Source organism: Larus michahellis, chromosome 3, assembly GCF_964199755.1.
Source record: "Larus michahellis chromosome 3, bLarMic1.1, whole genome shotgun sequence".
In the NCBI taxonomy this organism is placed as follows: Eukaryota; Metazoa; Chordata; class Aves; order Charadriiformes; family Laridae; genus Larus; species Larus michahellis.
The window spans coordinates 97734364-97754565 of record NC_133898.1 but is presented as its reverse complement, the minus strand read 5'-3'; the positions used below and the strand labels follow the sequence as shown (position 1 = coordinate 97754565).

General features: G+C 37.6%; 1 protein-coding gene across 1 annotated transcript; it reads left to right on the top strand.

The window, feature by feature from the left end:
- Positions 1-644: 644 nt before the first annotated feature.
- Positions 645-20042, top strand: DDX43 (DEAD-box helicase 43). Its single transcript, XM_074581368.1, is given in 17 exon segments — positions 645-978; positions 1600-1655; positions 2038-2170; positions 3519-3626; positions 4168-4249; positions 5970-6126; positions 6205-6323; positions 6578-6688; positions 8043-8184; positions 11462-11562; positions 12335-12422; positions 14038-14097; positions 14100-14172; positions 14750-14857; positions 15580-15718; positions 16534-16621; positions 19290-20042. Coding segments are annotated over 17 exon segments (2007 nt in total). The 3' UTR covers positions 19398-20042.
- The last annotated feature ends 160 nt before the right edge of the window (positions 20043-20202 follow it).

Sequence of the window (20202 nt, the reverse complement as noted above, 5' to 3'; positions counted from 1 at the left end):
GGTGGCCCCACTTAAGCAGGGCAGTTGGACAGGATGACCTCTAGAGGTCCCTTTGACCTCAGCCATTTCATCATTCCGTTTCCAATATTGTACCAGCTTTAGTACATTCAGCCATACAAAGATCCTCACTAAAGCATCATTAAAGCTTAATTTGAGATTAAATATTAAGACTTCCCTAAAAAACTCTGACTACAATGTACTGGCGTGACACGAGCCTAGACACCAAGCAAAATGACTCAGTGCCACACCCTCATGCCCCAAACACCCCTGAGGCTGCCCGCCTTCCCCCCCCACCCCGACTTCGGGGGCTTCCCACACGTTCAGGACCCAGTTCTTGCCCCTCCCGTCCTAAAACGCTGCCGCCTCCTCCTCCTCCTCAGCGGAGGCCATCCCGGACAGCCCCGATGCCGGCAGGGGAGAAGGGAGCAGGGAGAGAACGGAAAGCAGGAGCCGTGCCCTCAGCCCCCCTCAAGCGCCCTCAGCAAGGGGAGCGCGAGCACCGCCTCGAGCTTGGCAGGGACGGCCTCGCCTCACCAGCCAATCACTGCTCAGAGAGCTACCCGCCCCGGCCAATCAGCGCGCCCTTAGTCTAAGGCGCGCCAAGGCCCGCCACGTGGGGCGCGAAGGCGGGTGGGGGAGCCGCCATGTCTGACTGGGACACGAGCAGCGGCGAGGATGAGGGTGTGCCCGGCCGGCCGCCATCTGCCGCCGCCGGCCGTCTGTGGCAGCCGCCGGCGACCCCTCCGCAGAGCCGTCCTTCCGTAGATAGCAGCGGGGGGCGAAGGAGCGCTGAGTGGCGGCGGGAGGCGGCGGCTGGCCTCGGAAGGGAGGAGTGGGAGCCTCGAGGCACTGAAGGCTCCCGCGGCCCGGGGAAAGCGGTGAGGCGGTGGCTGCCCCGAGCTGCCGCCAGCCAAGTTGGGGATGACACAGAGCCGCTCTGCTTCCACCTTGATAGTGCCCTGGTCGGGGCTCTTATAGGTAATAACGGCTGCAACCCCCCCCCCCCCCCCCCGGGGTGCTTGGCTCGCTGAGGTGAGCAGGTGGGGGAGGAGGAGAGGAACGGGCCATGAAGAGGTTTGTTGGTATGGGCCCCTGTCTTTTGTGCCCCGAGGAGGGACACCACTGCTTTCTGTGGAAGGGCCACAGCCCCTTGCAATCCCCTAACATCTCTCACCTAGGGATGGCAGGGTGCTTTTACAGGGTACTGGCTGGAGAGCGGAGCTCTCCTCCTCACCAGGGTAGCTGTGCTTTTCCTCCCTAAAATGGTTGGGTTAATGTCTGCTTTTCATGGCCAGCAGTCTGTAAGTGGTGTGAAGCCCCTTTCTAATCACCTGGAGGAAGGTCAGCGCTCTCTTGAGCTGGTTTTTGCTCCATCTTTTTAACTGAGGTGCCTTGCCCCACGCACCCACTTTGCATTTGATTGATTGCCAAAAAATTACTTCCAGCAGTTTGGTGTCACAAGTTTTTATTTATGGATGCATGCACCCATATGAAGGTACTAGGTTTTGGTCACAACCAAAATACCTAACAGTTACCGTGTGCAGTTTTTGAGAGTTTGGGCTAAATCTCCGTAATACCAGTTGTGTATCTTTATAACAGGTCGGGGTGGAGCTAAAATAAGAGAACTTGAGGATTCGTCAGGTTCCAGGATAAAGGTACCATGTGCTGTGTGTCATCCAGGCCTGGACTCTGTTGGGAACATACTTGGTTTTGCTTTCGTGTAAACCAGAGTTACTGCGCTAAGTTGAAGGGTGTTGCAGTAGCTGTAACAATTCTGCTCTGTTACAAGAATTGGTAAAAAGGAAGTGGAATTGGTACGTGAAAGTAGGAAAAGCTTACTGGTATTTTTTTTCCTTAAGTATGCGTTTATTTCCCTTTCTTTTAGAAAGGGAATTAAAGGGCTGTTTCCTGGGAAGAGAAGTTAAAATTCAGGAAAAAAATAAAATCAAAGATTGTTTTCAATATGTATTCTTATATAATGTTTGCGTTTGCAGCATTAAAAAAAGAAAACAACTCAGTATGGTTTTATGAACATAGGTTATAAAGGGAACCTGTGAAGCTGAAGTAAAGATTTTTGGCAGCATTGCTGTGCAAAACAAAGCTAAGATGTTGATTGACAATGCTATTACAAGATCTGGACAAAACTACAGTAGAGGTGGAACTGAGAAAGGTAAGAAATGTAGGTTTTGGGGAAAAAAAAAAAAAGAAAAAGGACTGTGGATTGTCTTTCCGTATATTTGGTAGTTTGCTGGTGTGTTTTTATATTATTAGTATTTTGCCGAGGTGAATTAACTTTCATCTTGTTCTTGGACAGTGGCAAAGCTCCTTAAGACAGAAATCTAGACATTCTCCTTTCTCATCTGTGAACAGTTTCTCCTCTTCAAACTGACAGACTTCTGTGAAAATCTGTTTCCATGTGTTTTGAACAATTTTAATGAATTCAGAATGTTATACTACTTGGTTTCTTGCATTATCAGTCTGATTTCCACCAAAATACAAGTTTTAGTGTGGTTTCTGTGCAGTATTACAATTCAATAAGCTTTTATAAACGTAGCCTGTAAAGCAAACATGTACTGGTTATAGCATGGGCCATGCTGACTTCTTACTGGTTTATTGGGAAGTTAGCATTTAAGATTTCACGTTGCACACCATGCCTCACTTTACTAGGCTTCATTGTGTTAACTTTGTCTGTTACGTGGATACGTGAGTAATGATTGTATGTTGAGATGCTGTTTATGTTACTGTTCTTTGTCTTGTATGTGCTTCCAATGACTTTTTGCATGGCAAACAACATCCATAGTTACTGATCTGAGGCACTGACGAGGAAGAAGCGATCCCAGAATTGTGTTCCAGCGTTAAAATAAGAAATGAAGTAGTTGTGAGTTTTGATTTTAGAAGTGCCCCAGAAGGTGGATGAGTGTTTCAAGAGACTAGAAACAGTTAACACTTCCTTAGTATGTGTGACTGTGTTTTCGCTGTGTTTCTTGCTTTTTCACTAATATATAATTGTGTTGCCATTTATATCTTCAGTGCAAAACCTTTCTTTCTTAAGAAGTGTTAAGCTCATAAAAAAGGGGTGTAGAATGTAACTACATTCAGACTTTATTGTGGTGACATTGAATGCTTTAGAAGTAAACCTCTTGTAGCTGTTAAAAATTAAGTGTTCTGTCTGCAAAACATCTACTGGGTTCACAAGTTTTTGAAAAGTCTGTTGCAAAACAAGCAAGCTTTATTTATAGCTGGAGGGGGAGCATTTCAGAACCTGTCATTACTTCAAGTAGCTAAAGATGTTGAAATGCTTCTTTTTTTATCGGAACTGGATTTGTACAGGTTTTACTGATATTTCAGGCTAAGACCTAGGAAAGAATTTTCTGTTTAAATGCTTCATGTCTATTCTAAATCACATAAGAGACCTTACAATAGAAAAAGAAAGTAAGGTGTTTGTTTTGGGGGGGAGGTTCCCACTCGCCCTGCAACAGATTCCATCAAATAGCAGCATTTTGGTAATAACTCCGCAGGAAAAACCTTGGACGTTATCAAGCCTGAAAGTAACCCAACGAAATCAGTGATTAACTGGGCCTCTCTTCGAGAAAACAAAGCTAAATATGAAGCAATGAAGTGGGCAGGTTAGTTCTAGAATTTTGATTGTATGATACTTGTCTTCATATGATAAATCTGTTGAATGCTTAAGCACTTTTAATTTTTGCTTTGAGATGACTGAATCTTCCGGTGTCCGAATTAGTTAAGTATTTGCAGTGAAGTGACCATGTCAGCATTTCTCAGCATGGTCGTGCAGGACACTGTAGTTGCTGTGTGAAGACTTAAACTTACTACTCAATTAGTATTTTGACTTCATCCTTTGAAAATGCTGTTGTTTCGTATGTGGCCACAACAAAAATCTGAGAATTGTTAAATATTATACTATATATATGAGTAGAAATTACTTTAGAACTTGAAATGTGGGGAAGTGGTTCTTTTGCAGTTACTTAAGTGTTTGTCTCAGCCTTCATCTTTTATGTAAATAACAATAGTCTTCTGCTGCTTCTGACTAATCTCCTGGTACAAGGCACTGTCTGGGTTTGCGGATTTCCATCTTGAGCTTTAGCAGACTTACCCTGAATCTGTAGTGCTTCTTACTGACAAGTTTACTTTTTCTGATTGTTCAAGACTTGCCTCCAATTGAGAAAAACTTCTATAAAGAATCATCAAGGACTGCATCAATGTCACAAGAAGAAGTGGAACTGTGGCGGTAAGATCATTTATATAGGGAATCATCTGCTTGGCAAAAATAACAATTAAGGTATAAAGTCCAGAAAGTGGGAGATGAAGTACTGAGACAGAAGCATTCGTGTTAGGGTCTTGTAGTAACTTAGATCTCCTTAGGAATGCTTTCTTAAGAATTAAACAGTAATTCGCAGATGAGGTATGATTAGTTGCTTGCAAAATTAACTTTAAGAATTAACTGCTTGTCTAAAAGTGTTTCATCTAGTTGTCTTTCAGAAGAGAAAAAAAATTCAAGGCAGTTCATTGGTTTTTGGTTGTTTCTTTGCATTTCACGAGACAGCATGTTCATGTTTTCTACATCCTTTCAAATATTATTGTTCACGAGTTGAATACCTCTTGGGTGCCCTTTTTTTTCCCCAATATATTTTAGTCAAATACCATCTTCAAAACAAATTTCAACTTCTGTTACTTTTGTCTTCCCGTCTGTCTATCCTATCTTCGAAAGTACATCCTGGTGAGTACATGCTTCAGTCAACTGTATCCATTCATTTTGATCCAGCAATCTACATTGTTAACTTTGCAAGAAAAGCAGATCGTCTGTTTCAAGTGATTCTGTTCAGGCCCTGGTAGTAGTTTCAACTGGTTTTGGTAGTTCTAAGGAAGTTGTTGAACATTCTTGAAGCGTTACCTTTTACTACTTTTCTTTTCGCATGGTGTCTATTTTTCCTCTTGTGTGCCTTCCAGAGAAACCCTGCCACAGTAAGCAAAGCATGGAATTGGCACCTGTTTCCTTGAAGTATATGTTACTGTTAGAGCCAGTCAAGAACAATAGAGCGTTGTTCTTTAGGCTCATAACGTGTTGAGCAATAATACTTGTGTAACAAATGAGTGTTTTTTCCTTTTTCATCTAATCTGTTTGCTTTAAGGAAAAAAAAAAAGACAGTAATTGTGAAGAAAACCCAACACATTTCTGTAAACATGAGGAGAGGTCGAATTACCCGTTCTTTTCATAGCCCACACTGCTTGAAGTAAAACTATTTTCTGAATGGAATCTTCACAAGACTACAGGATCAGAAGGAAAATAAAATACTTACGCATATTAATACCTCTTAATTGAGGGGAGCCTTAGAACCTCAGGTTTTTAATGTAGCTTTTTGTGTGCATTATTTTGCTTTGGGGTTGGTTTGATTCTTTTGGGAGGCTTATTGTTTTGTGGTTGGTTGGGGTTTTTTTTGAACTTGTGTTACTGACCATGTCCTTTTTTCCAAACTGTGCTGTTTGTATTTTCTAGAGCATCCAGGGAGCTGCTCTGAAAATATTTCAGGAAGGCTTTTGTCAGAATATAGGATTCTGACAAAGTAGTCCAGTCCACTCATATGAGTTCTAGGTTGTCTTTAGGTTTAAGAACTTGTCGCAGTTATTTAATTTGTAATAGAGTATAATTGAAGTCTGGTATGACAGGACTGCAGTTCATGTTAACTGCGCATCTGTAACTTCAAACTAGTCATTCGTAAGAAAAAAGGGTAACTGATGTCTTCCAGGAGAATTGTTTCTGTAGTAAAGTTCTCTTTAAAGTTAGAAGAATAGTTATAAGTCTCATTCAAGAGCTTGTTTTTTGTTCTTCCAGGAATTTGAAAAAAAAAAAAATAAATAACCAAAACCAAACAAAGGCAGTCTTTTGTGTTAGCTCTGCTTTTTCAGACAATGAGACTTTAAAGCAATTGCACTTCTCTAATTCTATACAGGAAAGAAAATAATAATATAATTTGTGATGACTTAAAAGAAGGTGAAAAGCGCTGCATTCCCAATCCTGTTTGTAAATTTGAAGATGTATTTGAGCATTATCCTGATATTATGGCTAATATAAGAAAAGTTGGTTTTCAGAAGCCTACACCAATTCAGGTACTTCTTCATTTTTGATGGCTGTCTAACTGAAGCTTAAGAGAAAAGTGTATTTAAGTGTTTGTTGTTTTATGTTAGTCCCAGGCATGGCCGATCATACTGCAAGGAACTGATCTTATTGGTATAGCACAGACTGGTACTGGGAAGACATTAGCATACTTAATGCCTGGATTCATTCACTTGACTTCACAACCAATGTAAGGACTGCTCACATCTTACTTGTTTAGCTGTGGATACTTCCCCCCACCCTAGTTTTCTAGTAAAGATAATAAATCATAAATTGCAAAAAAAAAGTGTAAACCTGGTGGAGTAAGTACAAAACTTGTCCCCATGGATTCCGTTAGTAGCAGTGTACTGGGAAAGCCTAGAACAGTAGAAAAATAATCAATGTCAGTTTTTATGGACTTTGCCTAGCCTTATGTACCCACATTCTAAACATGCTTTATTGCAGATCCAAAGATCAGCGTGGGGGGCCAGGAATGTTAGTCCTTGCTCCCACTCGAGAACTGGCACTTCAAGTAGAGGCAGAGTGTTCGAAGTACACATACAAAGGAATTAAAAGGTAATCTTACTTCCTAAGTAACTTTTTTTCCTACCACTTGTGGCTCAGCTCATCTACTAAAATAGTTGCATTTGCTAAGAGGGGAAGGTAGTAAATGCAGAGTTAGTATTTTCCCAGTTTTTAGAATACCTGTTTTGACTACTCTCATGGTGAAAATCTATTTCTTATATAGTTGAAGTTTGTTGTATTGTAGCTTTGTCTGTTACTTCTTGTCCGTCTGTGTGGACAGCTGAGAATAGTCTGGCTGTGTCTTCTTGGCATCTTGCTGTTATGTAGCTGTAGACAGCAATAAGATCTCCCTGAGCCTTCTCCTCTTTAGGCTGAACAAGCCTGGTTACCAGCTTTTCGCATGATGCATTCCATCCTATTAACCATCTTGGTAGCTGCCTGCTGGACTTGCTTCAGTATGGATATGTCTGTCTTGTAATAGAGGTGGGGGGTACAAAAAATGAGTATTGTGCTTGAGCTGTGGTCTCACAAGTATGGAATAAAGCGGAATAATGAGTCTCTCAACTTGCTGGCTACCTTCTCCATGGCTGGCTTTCTTTTCTGTGGGGTTACGCTGCTGAATAATGCTGAGTTTCTTGCCTGCCTAAGTCTTTTTCTGCAAAGCCAACTTCTAGCATGAGGTAATTCCATCCCTATCATTGCTTTTGTTAAACTTGATGGGATTCCTGTCAGCCCAGTCCTATAGCCTTTTGTGGTTCTGAGTAACAGAAGAACAGCCAGCTCCACCAATTTGGTTTCATCAATAAACCTGATGAGAGTGTGGGTCTTCATTTAAGCTATTAAACACATATTACTGTATTCTGAAACTTACTTTTAGGGTTCATTGGTAACTTCATATAGCATTCAGAATTGTCTTGTAGTCATCAAATACTGAAACGTACTTTCTGCTTCCTTCCCAAAAATACTAAGGAGTTTTACAGAGCATGTTACGTTTGTGTGTAAGCCTAATACCTTATCAAGTGCATTAATAGTTTTAACAGCAAAACATTTGACTTTTGATGGTACTGTTTAGAAAATAATGCATCCTTTCATATGTTTGTCTATTTTTGGCATGAATGTTTTCAGAACAACCCAAAACATACTCATAGCTTAATAGCTAGCTGCCTTCCCTCCTTTCATGATTACTTTCACAGCGATTCCGTCAGAAAGGTATTGGTGAACTGTTGAGGGAATATCATTCAGTATTCAGTCCATTATTTACTGTGATACTGTCAGTCACACTTACTGCGTTCCTTCCTCTTGATGATACTTTCTCATATCAAGCGACATGGTAGCATTTACTTGAAAAAGACTGACTTCAGTTGAACCTTAATACGCTGCTTCTGTAAAACATTTTATTTTTCAGTATTTGCATATATGGTGGTGGGGACCGAAAAGGACAGATAGACGTGGTTACCAAAGGTGTGGATATTGTTATTGCTACTCCTGGCAGACTGCATGATCTTCAAATGAACAACTTCATAAATTTGAAGAGCATCACATACTTGGCAAGTAGCTGATAGGGAATGAATAATGCACTAGTTGGGAAGTGGTTAACAGTTAATGTGAGCTTAATCTTTAATGAAGTTTTCTTGAAACTTTTTAAGTCTTAATTACAATATATCTTCTCATTGAGATTGGTGTTGGAGGGATGGTTCATACTTAACCGTAATTGCATTGCAGCTGTGGAATAGAAATAAGAAAATAATAAAATAGGCTTCTAGCACAGTAAGCATTTTGAAGATTCTAAATTATTATCTCGTATTTGTAATGTTTGCTGTTTTAAAATTCATTTTTGCAAGATCGATTATTAATGGATGAAATGCCTTTCCCAAGTTGTCTTTCCTTTTCTTTTAAAGGTTACCAGTGATGGGATTTCTTACTAGAACTTGTGCAGTAAGCACCAGAGTCTCAAACAGTTAGATATTTAAATGTTTGGTGACGACCTTTCTTTTGATCTCAGTGGGAAAATAGCAATGTAAAGGTTGTTATGAGTCCTTATGTCTTCATTTCATTCTTGCCTTTTGCTGTGCTGGACACTTGAAATCATTGCTATTTTGTGAAATACTTTCATACGTGTAATTGCTAAGCAGGAGATAAAAAGGCCTGAACACCTGCTTTCTGAGAACTGTAAGAACACTGGTAATCTTTCTTTACCAAGGTGAAGTGTAGTCATACTACAAGCACACGCTGCTTTGTAAAGCGAAGAATTTGTAAGTAACCAAAATCAGATATTTCAGTATGTATGGGATATACTGTAGTATGACATTGCTGAAAAGAATTGGCTATCAAAACTATTGAGAAATATGATGATGTAAAGTAGGAGAAAGACATTTGTTGTACTGATAGCAGTTAAATGTTTTCAGAAGATTGAAACCAGTGCGAGGACCATGTTTTGCAAAGTGGATAATGTCTCATACGTCAGACTTCGGGGAAATGCTGTGCTTCTTTTAAGTCCCACATGAAAAGTTGGACATCCAAAATTCTAATTTTTTTTATTTTACTATCTATTTTTCCTTGTACTTTTTAATACATAAGATGCTTTCTGTTTCCACAGCTTCATTGTCAATTTTCAGCCAACAAATAATTTAATCTTGCAGCCTTATTTCAGAGTAAAGACAGGGGTATTAGACTTCAGCTTTTAGCACCTTGGATGAAGAACACTCTTCATTGAAGAGCTTCATTTACAGTTTTCATTTAAAGATCTTGATGAGTCTTGTAAATGCTCCTCAAGTGCACTGAGTATTGTTTGCAGAATTGTTTTCCAAAGGATTTCCAAGGTCAGAGACTGGGATACAATTGTTTCTTCAAAACAAACAAACAAGCAAACAACCAAATTGTGTTAGAGTTAATTATATTTGATTATACATTGTACACGAGAATTGGAGGCAGGGAATTGGTCTTGTTGCCTGACAGAACCATCAAGTTAGTTGTATTCTTGATTCAGATTCGTAGGAAGCCATTTATCCAAGATAGGCTGCTACTTTTCATGGTTTCAGAAGGAAGAGTGGGAAATTCTGTCATATGTGGCCTTGTGATTTTTTTTTTTTATAATATGTGTCATTTGAAGATTGCTTTCTGTTTTGCTGTGTTCAGTGTAAATCAGTATTCATTCATCAGTAATCCGAGTGCTTTTTTCTTTTGACCTTATGCTCATAAAGCAGGAGTAAGGAAATCAGAGTTGTGCATGAATAACTGGGAAGCATTTAGGGGAAAGAGCGTACTAAAAAATACGTAGAGAAATCATGAAGCAGAATATAGAAGGTAGATTGGAGTAGTCCTTTTATTCTTCAAATGCAAAAAAAATAGTATAAATCTTATTGATAACTAATTTAAAACAGAGGAAAGAAAACAATTTTCACGTGAACTGGCTTGTAAGGATTTATTGACAAGAAATAGAACTGAAATTAATAATATTTACAAACAAGTAAATACGTATAGGTAACAAGAAACCTAAGATTATGTCACTTGAGGGGAGATTTAGTTTATAAACCTGGACTTGGGTATGAGGCATTTGGAATAAATAGTGATAATATCTATCTAATGACTATTACAGCGTTTATTCTTTATTAAGCAGCTATCAGAAGTAAGGAAAGTAAGCTTCAACTACTGTGATCCGTCTAATACACATACTGAAGTGCTTTCTTCTCCCTTTCCAGCAGTGTACCAGTGTGCTTAATAGTTTAGGAGGCTTCTGCTGAAAGGGCTGTAGCAGCCAACTCTGGATATAAAATTAGTGATGTTTCAGCCTTGCCATTGTGTTAGAGTCCAAGTAGTTAATGAAATTTACATGAGTCCTTTGATAATAAGGAAAATCAAATCAAGAAATAGAATTCCTGTCCTCTGGCTCTCAGCTGGTGATTTGTTACTGTTTCAGAGATTCACATAGATAATGTACTAAAAACTTTTAATAGAATAAAATATCTGAAAAGAATGGAACAGCAAAATCAGGACAGTAGAAAGGGATTATTATCCAAGCCTTATGTTTACACATAAGTAACTAGAAAATGTCAATATTTAAAAGCATGATCCATGTAACTTTGATTTACATAAATTGTATTTGAAAATTAAAGTAGGAAAATGAGTCTTGGATCGCACCCTTCTTCCTTTGTATGAGACTGAAAACATTCACAACTGTGCTTCTATGTTAGTAAATAGATCAGTTCTAAATAGTTGTATGCAGACCTTCAGCTCACTTGTTCTCTTTTGGTTTTTTTTTACCAGATGAAACAAGTTTGAGCTCTGGGAGTTCTGCAGTGTCCTAGTGTGAACGAGAATGTAAAGTCTGGCTTTTTTCCTACTTCTAATGAGGAAGTAAATCGATAACTGATATTTCATTCTGGTATGAGATCTCTAACAAGGCAGAAATGAGATTTCCCCTTTCAATAAAAATTTTTGATAATTTTGTGTGTTGTGTGAGGTCCTCCAACTTGATTTGGTTGGGTTTATTTTTGTTGTGTGTTTTGTTGGTATTTTTTAATTTTGTGCTTAGTTTTAGGCCTCAACCAAATTATTGTGAAAACAAAACAGTTGTTTCTTCTTTATTGACTTTAAGCACTCTTAAAGGTGCTGTGGATTTTCTTGTTCTGCCTGCAAATGTATTACTAAATGAAAAAGCTTCAAGGAAATTGAAGAGGTGAAATAGAAGTTGAACAGGTTTTGCAATATGTTATGGAGTGGATTCTGCAATTAAAATTGTGACCATTAAAATGGTCTGCTGTTTAATGTTTTGCTGAAACCCTTATCTAAGGAACTAGACACGATAAATAACCTTGTTCTGAGCAGGTTTTAGATGAGGCTGACAGAATGTTGGACATGGGATTTGAACCTCAGATAATGAAGATCCTAATAGACGTGCGGCCTGACAGACAAACTGTTATGACAAGGTATGTAAACGTAATAGTGCTCCATACTTGAACACTGTAAACATAAGGTTATTGAACAAGTTAACTTCAAAACAAACGTGTCGCTCTTATTAAGACTTTTACTAGCTTAAATGGGAATGGCATCAGTTTTCTTTCTAATTCTGTCTAGTCAGTCCTAATGAGTCATTTGACAATTTTATTTTCATTTCTTACCCCTTTTCTGATGTTTTACATCAACTATAAAAACAACTTGAGTTCTTCCCAAAAAGGAAGGTGTCCTGGGAGTGTTAGAATTTGCCATATCAATTTGAAATGCCAACCTCCACTTCTCCATCTGGGACCGAACATATCCTAGCCTTCTGATCGGTATCTGTGCTAGCCTGTACCTGCATTAATTTTTAAATTATGCAGCTTTTGGGAGCTTAAGAACACAATATCCCAACAATAATATTATTTTTTTTTGCCAAATTTTGCATTAGAGCTATTGTTTTAGAAATAAAAACAGACCAGAAACTTGCTTATTAGGTATCATTGAACTCACTTCTGGCTTCGTTAGAAAGGCTCCATGACTGTCGCCTGCATTTTTAACTGAGAAAGTTATCTTTAAAGCTTGAGTGCTGTTTACTAATAACGTGTTAAGATTATTCCTAAATGTTATATAAGCTCACTGCTGTTATTACTTACTGAAGTGTTTCATTGGTGTATAAGGAAGAGAAGAAATAAAAATGTGATGCAATTAATGAATTGGAGAAGATTTTGCACTCTATTCTTCTGTGTGTGTTTTCCTGTTTAGTGCTACTTGGCCTGATGGTGTTCGTCGCCTAGCGAAATCCTATTTGAAAAGTCCTATGATCGTATATGTTGGCACTCTTGACTTAGCAGTAAGTTCTGTTCTTTTTTTTTATGTATTTTTTTTTTTCTTTTCTTTGGGAGAAGAACCTATAGTTAAACCAGGGAATATTTTGCTTGTAGATGCATGTAACTTGAAAATCAATCCAAACTTTCAAAAAACAGTTCCATGTTACTCTTTTAAAGCTTTATAAAAAGTTTAGAAAGAAATTAAAAAAAAAAAGTAGAAAAAAACCTTTGTTCTCACGTTTCTGTAACGAGGTCTTGAAGTCCTAGATCTTCAGTAGAAAACATCACAAGTGACAAATATCAATCAAATTGAAGTTTGAATATTGTACTTCCCAGTGCCATGTGTTCTTGCCTGAACCCTTGTTTTTGCAGCCTTCACTTCTGTTCAGCAAGTTCTTGTTCCTTACTTACTTTTCCTTCTGAAGGACATCTTTGTAATGTGTGTTTCTGGATCTGTGTTTCTTAACTGCTGCTTTCTTAAAGAGAGTGGAAGCTCTCTCCTGAACTCCTGGAGGGCACTTTTCTAGAGCAGGAATGTATACGTTAGAGTAAGAACTGTTTTTAAAGTCCAGAACTTCTAATATGAAGATGTAGTTGCATACTTACGCTTGTGCGGCTACTTGTAGTAGGCTTCAGTATGAGCAGAATTTACAGAAATAGTAGTTCTTCCGAGATCTCTGCATCCTGGCCAGAGATTGCTTTGAGTTTGGTTCTTACATTATGAAATTTTCCTTTTCAGTTCCTTTTTTTTTTTTTTTTTTTTAGTGACATGGAATGAGGAAACTTAGTATCCAATACACTCTTAGGTAGAAATAAGAGGAGAATGTACTTTTTGTCTGTTCTGTTCAGAACTATGCTTCTGTCAAAGCGCGTCACTTGTCAAAGGTAAAGGATCGGAATTTGAAAGGTATTAACTGCTCTTGTAACGCACTTGCCTAGTGCATTCATCCTTTTTATAGGGGCTTCTTTTAATTAAAGAGGTGACCTCTGGGAGGGAGAAGTAAGGTTTCGCATGTGGAGAGAGAATCTTTCTAGGTACTTGATTGATTCTTCAGCCCTTGCCGTGAGATTATGATGCCGTGCCATGAGAATGCCTAGGCTTTTGTACTACTTATGTAGTATACCTTAGACGTTCTATGGCAACCTTCAAATATAATGGAGTAAAGTTTTTCGGGTTTTTTTTATTAACAAACTGTTGTTGGAAGAATTGGAACAAACTGATCATTTCAGGAGATTACAGAATCTTCTTTAAAAGGCTTGTCCTTTCAAGTAAGGCTGGCATTGTTACAGCTTGCTCTGGATTAACATAAAATATACTCAAAGTACTTCAATCTGACTTTCACTAATATTAGGAATATTTATTTCACCTCACTAGTCTGCTAACCTGTGCCTTCTAAATCTCTGCAAATATAGGATTTGTCAAACTGCTTGAAGATAAATTTTACTATTCTCCTAAAGCAACTAGAAACAAGAAATAAGTCTGCATTGTTTGAACTTCAAACGGATATATATTTTGGTTTTAGAATAGTTTTTCATGGCATCATATTACTAGTTTTATAATGTCATAATATTGGAATTAACAGGAAAAATATAGTTCTAATCTGTTTCTACTTAACATCTCTTTTTGCTGTTTAACAGGCAGTAAATACGGTTGAACAGAGAGTTATTGTTATTGCTGAGGAGGAAAAAGAGAGCTTTCATGCAATCCTTTCATTGATTCTATGAAGCCAAAAGATAAGGTCATCATTTTTTGTGGGGAGAAAACTTACGTATGTAATCACTTCCCAGTACTACATCTGTTCATTTTTTTTTCTAACAGAAATACTGAATAGTTTCTCAGTTCACATCATAATTACCAAGTGTAACAGCTCTTGTCAGCAGTGTGCTGGTAGTAGTATTTTATTTATTTATTTATTCATTCATTCCTCCAAACCAACTGGTAGTTTGTATCCTTTTTTAATATCACTAGTGGTGGTAAATCTCAATTTCACATAGCTAAAGTAGACATTAAGATTCTTAGGGATACATTAATGTGATGTACTGTTTACGTTCATACACAGCTGGTGCATACAGGACCTGGTTGGTGCATGGGGTTGGGCTTGGTCATGGTACCATACCTGAGTGAACAACACAAAAATCACTTATTTTTATTAATTTATGTGTGGAATAGTCTTGGTGATCATACTGTTTTATAATAAATACCAACTGACCTAGGTAGGGTTTTGTCCTTAGGCACAGCTTTTGTTGTCACTTTATTATCTTTTGGATCTAAATCTACATGCTGCGCTTCTTTCGTCCCCCCCCTTTTTTTTTTTCTTTTTAAGAACCATTGTTTTATTTCGTCCTAGAGCTGATGACTTGGCAAGCGACTTTGGTCTCCTAGGAATTCCAGTACAGTCGCTTCATGGTAACAGGGAACAGTGTGATCGGGAACAGGCTTTAGATGATTTCAAGACCGGTATGTTTGTACCTAAGTACTGGTTTCTTTAGCCCAGGTATTTAAAGCTTGTCATGCGCAAGACTCTGCCTATTTGTAACTGCCATGTCTCTTCAATACCATAGAAATAAAAATGTTAAGGAGCTCTGAATTATGTTTATTTTTTTTTAATTTGACAAACAAAAAAAACCCCAGCAAACAAAGAGAGGTTGCTCTTCAATAAAATTTGGAATGTCTAAGCGTTAAATAATTTAAGGCTTACTTTATTTTTTAAATCTCTGCAGAAAAGTCAGTATTCTGTTAGTCTGTGGAACAGTAAACTTCAGTGTGAAATGATGGTGCTTTTGGTGAAAAAGTTCTGCTCATGATTATGCCAGTAGGGTTACACTTCGGGGTTATGTGGTCACATGCTAATAAAACAGAGTAGTCCTATGATAAGGATGCCAGCTGAGAATACAGTTGTTGAAGTTTCTGTTCTTTTCACAGACTCATTATAGCAGCTAGGCGTGTTTCTTGGTTCTCCTGCACCCTGCTGTTCTACTTCTGAGATGCAAATAATAGTAAAATGGCACTTTGAGTGCTTGCTTACCACCTTGTATTTGAAGCTAACTCGGTGTGACATGCCACAAGCATATTTTTCCTTTATGTGTTAAGTGCTTTATACACTAGAAAACCAATAGACTGGAGTATATTTTCTGTTTATTCTGTAAATTCCCATTCTCTTTTTATTGTACTTATTTTAGGCAAAGTCAGAATACTGGTAGCTACTGACTTAGCGTCCCGTGGCCTTGATGTGCATGATATTACTCATGTTTTTAATTTTGACTTCCCTCGCAACATTGAAGAATATGTTCATAGAGTAGGTCGTACTGGAAGAGCAGGGTAAGTGTTTACCAGAAAATAGTAATATATTGTCAATATTTTATGCACTGCATAGGTGTTTCTCTTGTCAACCACTGGAGCTACAGGTGATGCGGAGTGGGGGAGTGAAGACTCCAGAGTCTGTCAAAGTATATTTTAGATAATAACACACTGCTTTATGTTTGTGAAATTTGTTTGCCTTAAATTTAACAGTGAACTAATTTCAACTCTTCTGTTATTGCGTTGTAGTGGATAGGAATGAGGGATGTTTGAAAGCTGGTTTAAATGTGGGGAAGAATTACAGTTCAAAACAACTTCTGTGTAGATATTCTGAAATATCACTTCCTTGTTTGCCTCTTCATGAGCTGCTGAGTCATTTAGTTTCCTAGACAGCCTGTTGGGAAAAAAAACATGTATAAATTCAAAGTTTTCAGCCTGTCACGGTGATGTAATTTGGTGTTAGGACTTTTGAATGCTGCTTTCCGAGGCTGGCAGAAGTGTGATTTCTTTTTTTATTATTTTTTTTCTTGTGTATGTGTTTATTTTAATCATGATATTAATGTATGTCTCTTTATACTTAAATACGTTGTCTTTATGCTATGTTTATTGTCTAAAAGTCTAAATTAGTTATACCTTTGCTCCATTTTAGATGAATTGCCATATTCTGACCTTTATGAAAAGTTGCATTCTGTCACGTGCATAGTAAATATTCAAGCCAGTTCTATCTACCAGTTCAATAATAGTGCCTGTAGTACAATTTATTACTGTATAGGTCAGGAGGAAAAGCCTGGCAGCAGCTGTTTTGAAGATCAACAGTTATTTCATTCCTTGTTTAGACGTACTGGGGAGGCGGTAACGCTTGTCACTAAGAATGATTGGAGGGTTGCATCTGAGCTGATTGAAATTCTGGAAAGAGCAAACCAAGTAAGAATACATCTTACTGGGTAAGATTTATATTGGTTGTGGGCTACCACCTGAAACAGTTAATTAAGGTCTAAGCCTAATTAGACCTTTCTTGGTGAGTGTTTGTAGCGTATTGGGCAAAAAAATGGGTAATCAAGTTTTCCCTTGTCCTAGATATCTTTAGCTGTATTTTACCTTACAGATGAGTCTGAGAAAAGAACTGGGAACTTTAATCAAAGGCTTCCATGTCCAAAGAAAAAGTAACTAACATATGCACGCATAGAGGTCTGCAGAGGAATAATAGGATCTATTTTATGTCATAGTGGTTTATTCCATTTGTATTTGACTTCTGGACGTATGTTCCAATGTTCTTGTTTAACAGCTTAAATACTAATTATATCAGAAGAAGCTTAACTGTCAGTTTATTGTATCTGACACTTGTGATACCTGCATGTACTTTTCCAAGCTATTTTTCTTACAGATGTTTCTAAATATTATGGGAAATAGGACTGGAATTTGATTTGTTTCTTCATTTTAAATAAACTGTTTTTCTTGTAATATATCTGAGAAGACAGAGACAACTATGTTGCTGTTTCTTGCCGTAACAAGAAACAGTTTTTTGCCTGACTTACAGTAAATCCCTAGTTCATGCCCTGACTAGAGTTGAAAATCTTTAATTTTTTTCATTTGGGGGGATGGGAATTTGATGAGTACGAACTAAATTGCTTTTACCCAGGACCTGTAGTTGTTATTGTGGACACTTACTCAAACTTTAAACCCCGAGTTAGGACTTAACCTAAATCTTCTGTTTTACAACTCCTGTTCGAAAGGTGTTATGCCACTTATTGCAAACTGGTTAAGATGCTTTAGTGGGAGAAAAAAATTAAAAAAAAAAAAAGTTTTCCCCTCATAATTTCTTTAAGTTGCAGGGTTTGGGTTTTTTTGTTTGGGTTGGGGTTTGTTCTTCAGAAAATATGAGATGAAACCAGTAATGATACTTTGAAGCCACTTAAATAGAACTTAGAAGTACCTTGTTCTGTATTGTGAGTCAGCCGCTACTATCCATGCCTTGTCTCCTGCTGCAGATGGTGAAGTTCCCAAACTTTTTTAATGTGTAATAGTTCAACTGGGAGTAGGTCTCTGAGTCCAGAGAAGAAAAGAACATCTCTGAATCCTTACTTTCAAGTGTAACTGTTAGTCACAACGTTCTCAAAGTTTTAGTTACAGCTGATAGAGGGGAAGTATCCATACAGGCAGGGTTTTTTTTTCTTCATGACAATGAAAATATCATTACTTCAGTCTTAAAGCATTGTGTAAAAGGGAAGGAGAGCAACTGAAAACATGGTCTGAAGGTTCAGAATAGTTCAAAACAAGTAAAGTGCATTTGTTAGCCAGGTATTTTCCATGATTTTTGAATGTAAAGATGATCTCCCTAAAGAAAAACAGGTAAAAAAGAGAGATCATGCTGCAGGGATCTTTATATGAAAAGCTTATTAAGAAACATGGACAGATTTATTAGGGAATCAGGTGGAAAAACACTGGTCTCTGTAATACCAAGAAGAACATTACGTATAAATTATGGTATCTTTATGCTTTTCTGCTTTCTCATTTGGACTACCGTACCATTAGTATCGTGCTCTCACACACTGCAAAAGCTTGCTCTTCGCTGTGATCAGGAAGCTGGCGCTGAGCTGGGTATCTTCCACGTGCTGCATGGCTACGTGCTGCAGCAGATTTGTTGAAGCAGGCTGGTTTTGATAGATTAGTGATCTAAAACCTCTTCTGACAGTACTATCGCACGTACTGCTTTTTGGAGTAAACATAGCATTAAAGTCTGCATTATGCCTGATCTGGTTTAAGATGACTTGTTGGACACCGCCTTTGTTCTGTGATCTATAAGAATGGTATATGGTTATTTTTCTTTCATTCGGTGATTGGTGTCACTCAACCTAATAAAAACTGTCTGTAATTCTTTGCATCTGGCCTCAGTCCTTATGAATGTGAGTAACTCTGAGGTAACGAAGTGTGATAATGATACTGTTCACCTCCTTTTCCACATAATTACAAACATGCCAGAAAGCACTGTGCATCTTGATAACATGCTCTTGTGACCTCCCAGCGGTGTGAGAACTGACTTTCTCCTGCCCTTCTTTTCTTGTCTTTTAGCTTTATCCACATGAGAACCCTTCCTACAGCAACACTTTAAGTACCGAAGTTCCTCTTCAGAGGCTCTTAAGACTTCCAAAAAGAATTTAATATCAATCATAATGGCATAAGATTTAAATATATATAGTATGGTATCACCTTTTAGTGGCATTGGAGATGTTTTTTTCCGGCTGTTTGTTATCACCAAAGGATACATTTCTATCTGAAATACCTAGCCGAAATATCAAAAGTTTTAATTAGCTGGTTATATGTTGCCATCATATATGGTGATACTAGCATACATACGTAATTGAAAATCCAGGGACACTGTGCTGATTATCTTTCAGTATATTTCAGTATAATTTTATGTAAAAGGATTTCTCTGTGCATCTCTGCAGAAGAGACAATCTGCAAAGGGACAGGAGCCAGATAAAAAACAAAACAGAGTTTGGGAACACACAAATCGGTAGCATTTTTGTAAAGCAGGGTCTAAAAGTTTATATTTATTTAAAACTGACCTTGTTTTATGCTGCTTTCTTATCAGGTAGTTCCTAATGAGCTTATTGCAATGGCAGAAAGATACAAACAATTTCAAATCAGAAAAGAAGTTGAAAAGGATATACGAAGACCTCAGACAAAGCCCTCAAAATAACTGTTGAAGTTACTGAAACAAAGTGAGTGATTACAGTTGGTGCTAGCGTCTTGAATTTTGAAGTTTCTTTTCTCGGTTGCTTGTTTTGTGTACCTGTTCCGTTTAAATAAAATATATTCTTTTAAAGTGGCTTAGAGAAGAAAACAGGATTAACTTTATATAGAAATAAATCTAGTTTTGTGCTTGGATGCTATTTTCACTTAAGAAAAATTAATTTTGTTATTTTTTTTGTTGTGTGATGTGCATAACTCCTAAAGTCATTATCTACTGGTTAAAAAATATTGTGGGTTTCTTTGGTGTTTTTTTTTATTATTGAGTGCAGTATTAATATATAAGAATGTAAAAGAGAATTTTTCTTTTTATTTTCAGAGAACTGGATTAGTAAACATAAGCAGCGTTTGTTGATGTGGCTTCAAAATACTGTATTTTGGCATTGATATGCCACATCTGCCAGTGGCACGCAGAAGTATTTCCAAGGATAACTTAGTTATTTGAAAACTGCTGTGTTTGCAGTAACCGATGTTTGCTGAAGCAAGTATTTTTTGTTTGTTTTAAAACTTAACATTGAAAGTAATTTTTGTGAAGACTTGTGTCTTAAGCTTTTTTTGAGAGAAGTCTGCATTTCCTCCTAACGGAGGAGTGCATCACAAGAAGTATGTGTTCGTGGCTAACTGGAAAAAAAAAAAAAACCACACAGCTGTTTCTCTTGTTCTCATGGATGTAATTTTCTAGCTTAAGGAAGAAAAACAGAGTTCACTAGAGCAATGTTAATAAAGTCATGAAGAAAAAATACATTTGAAGGTAA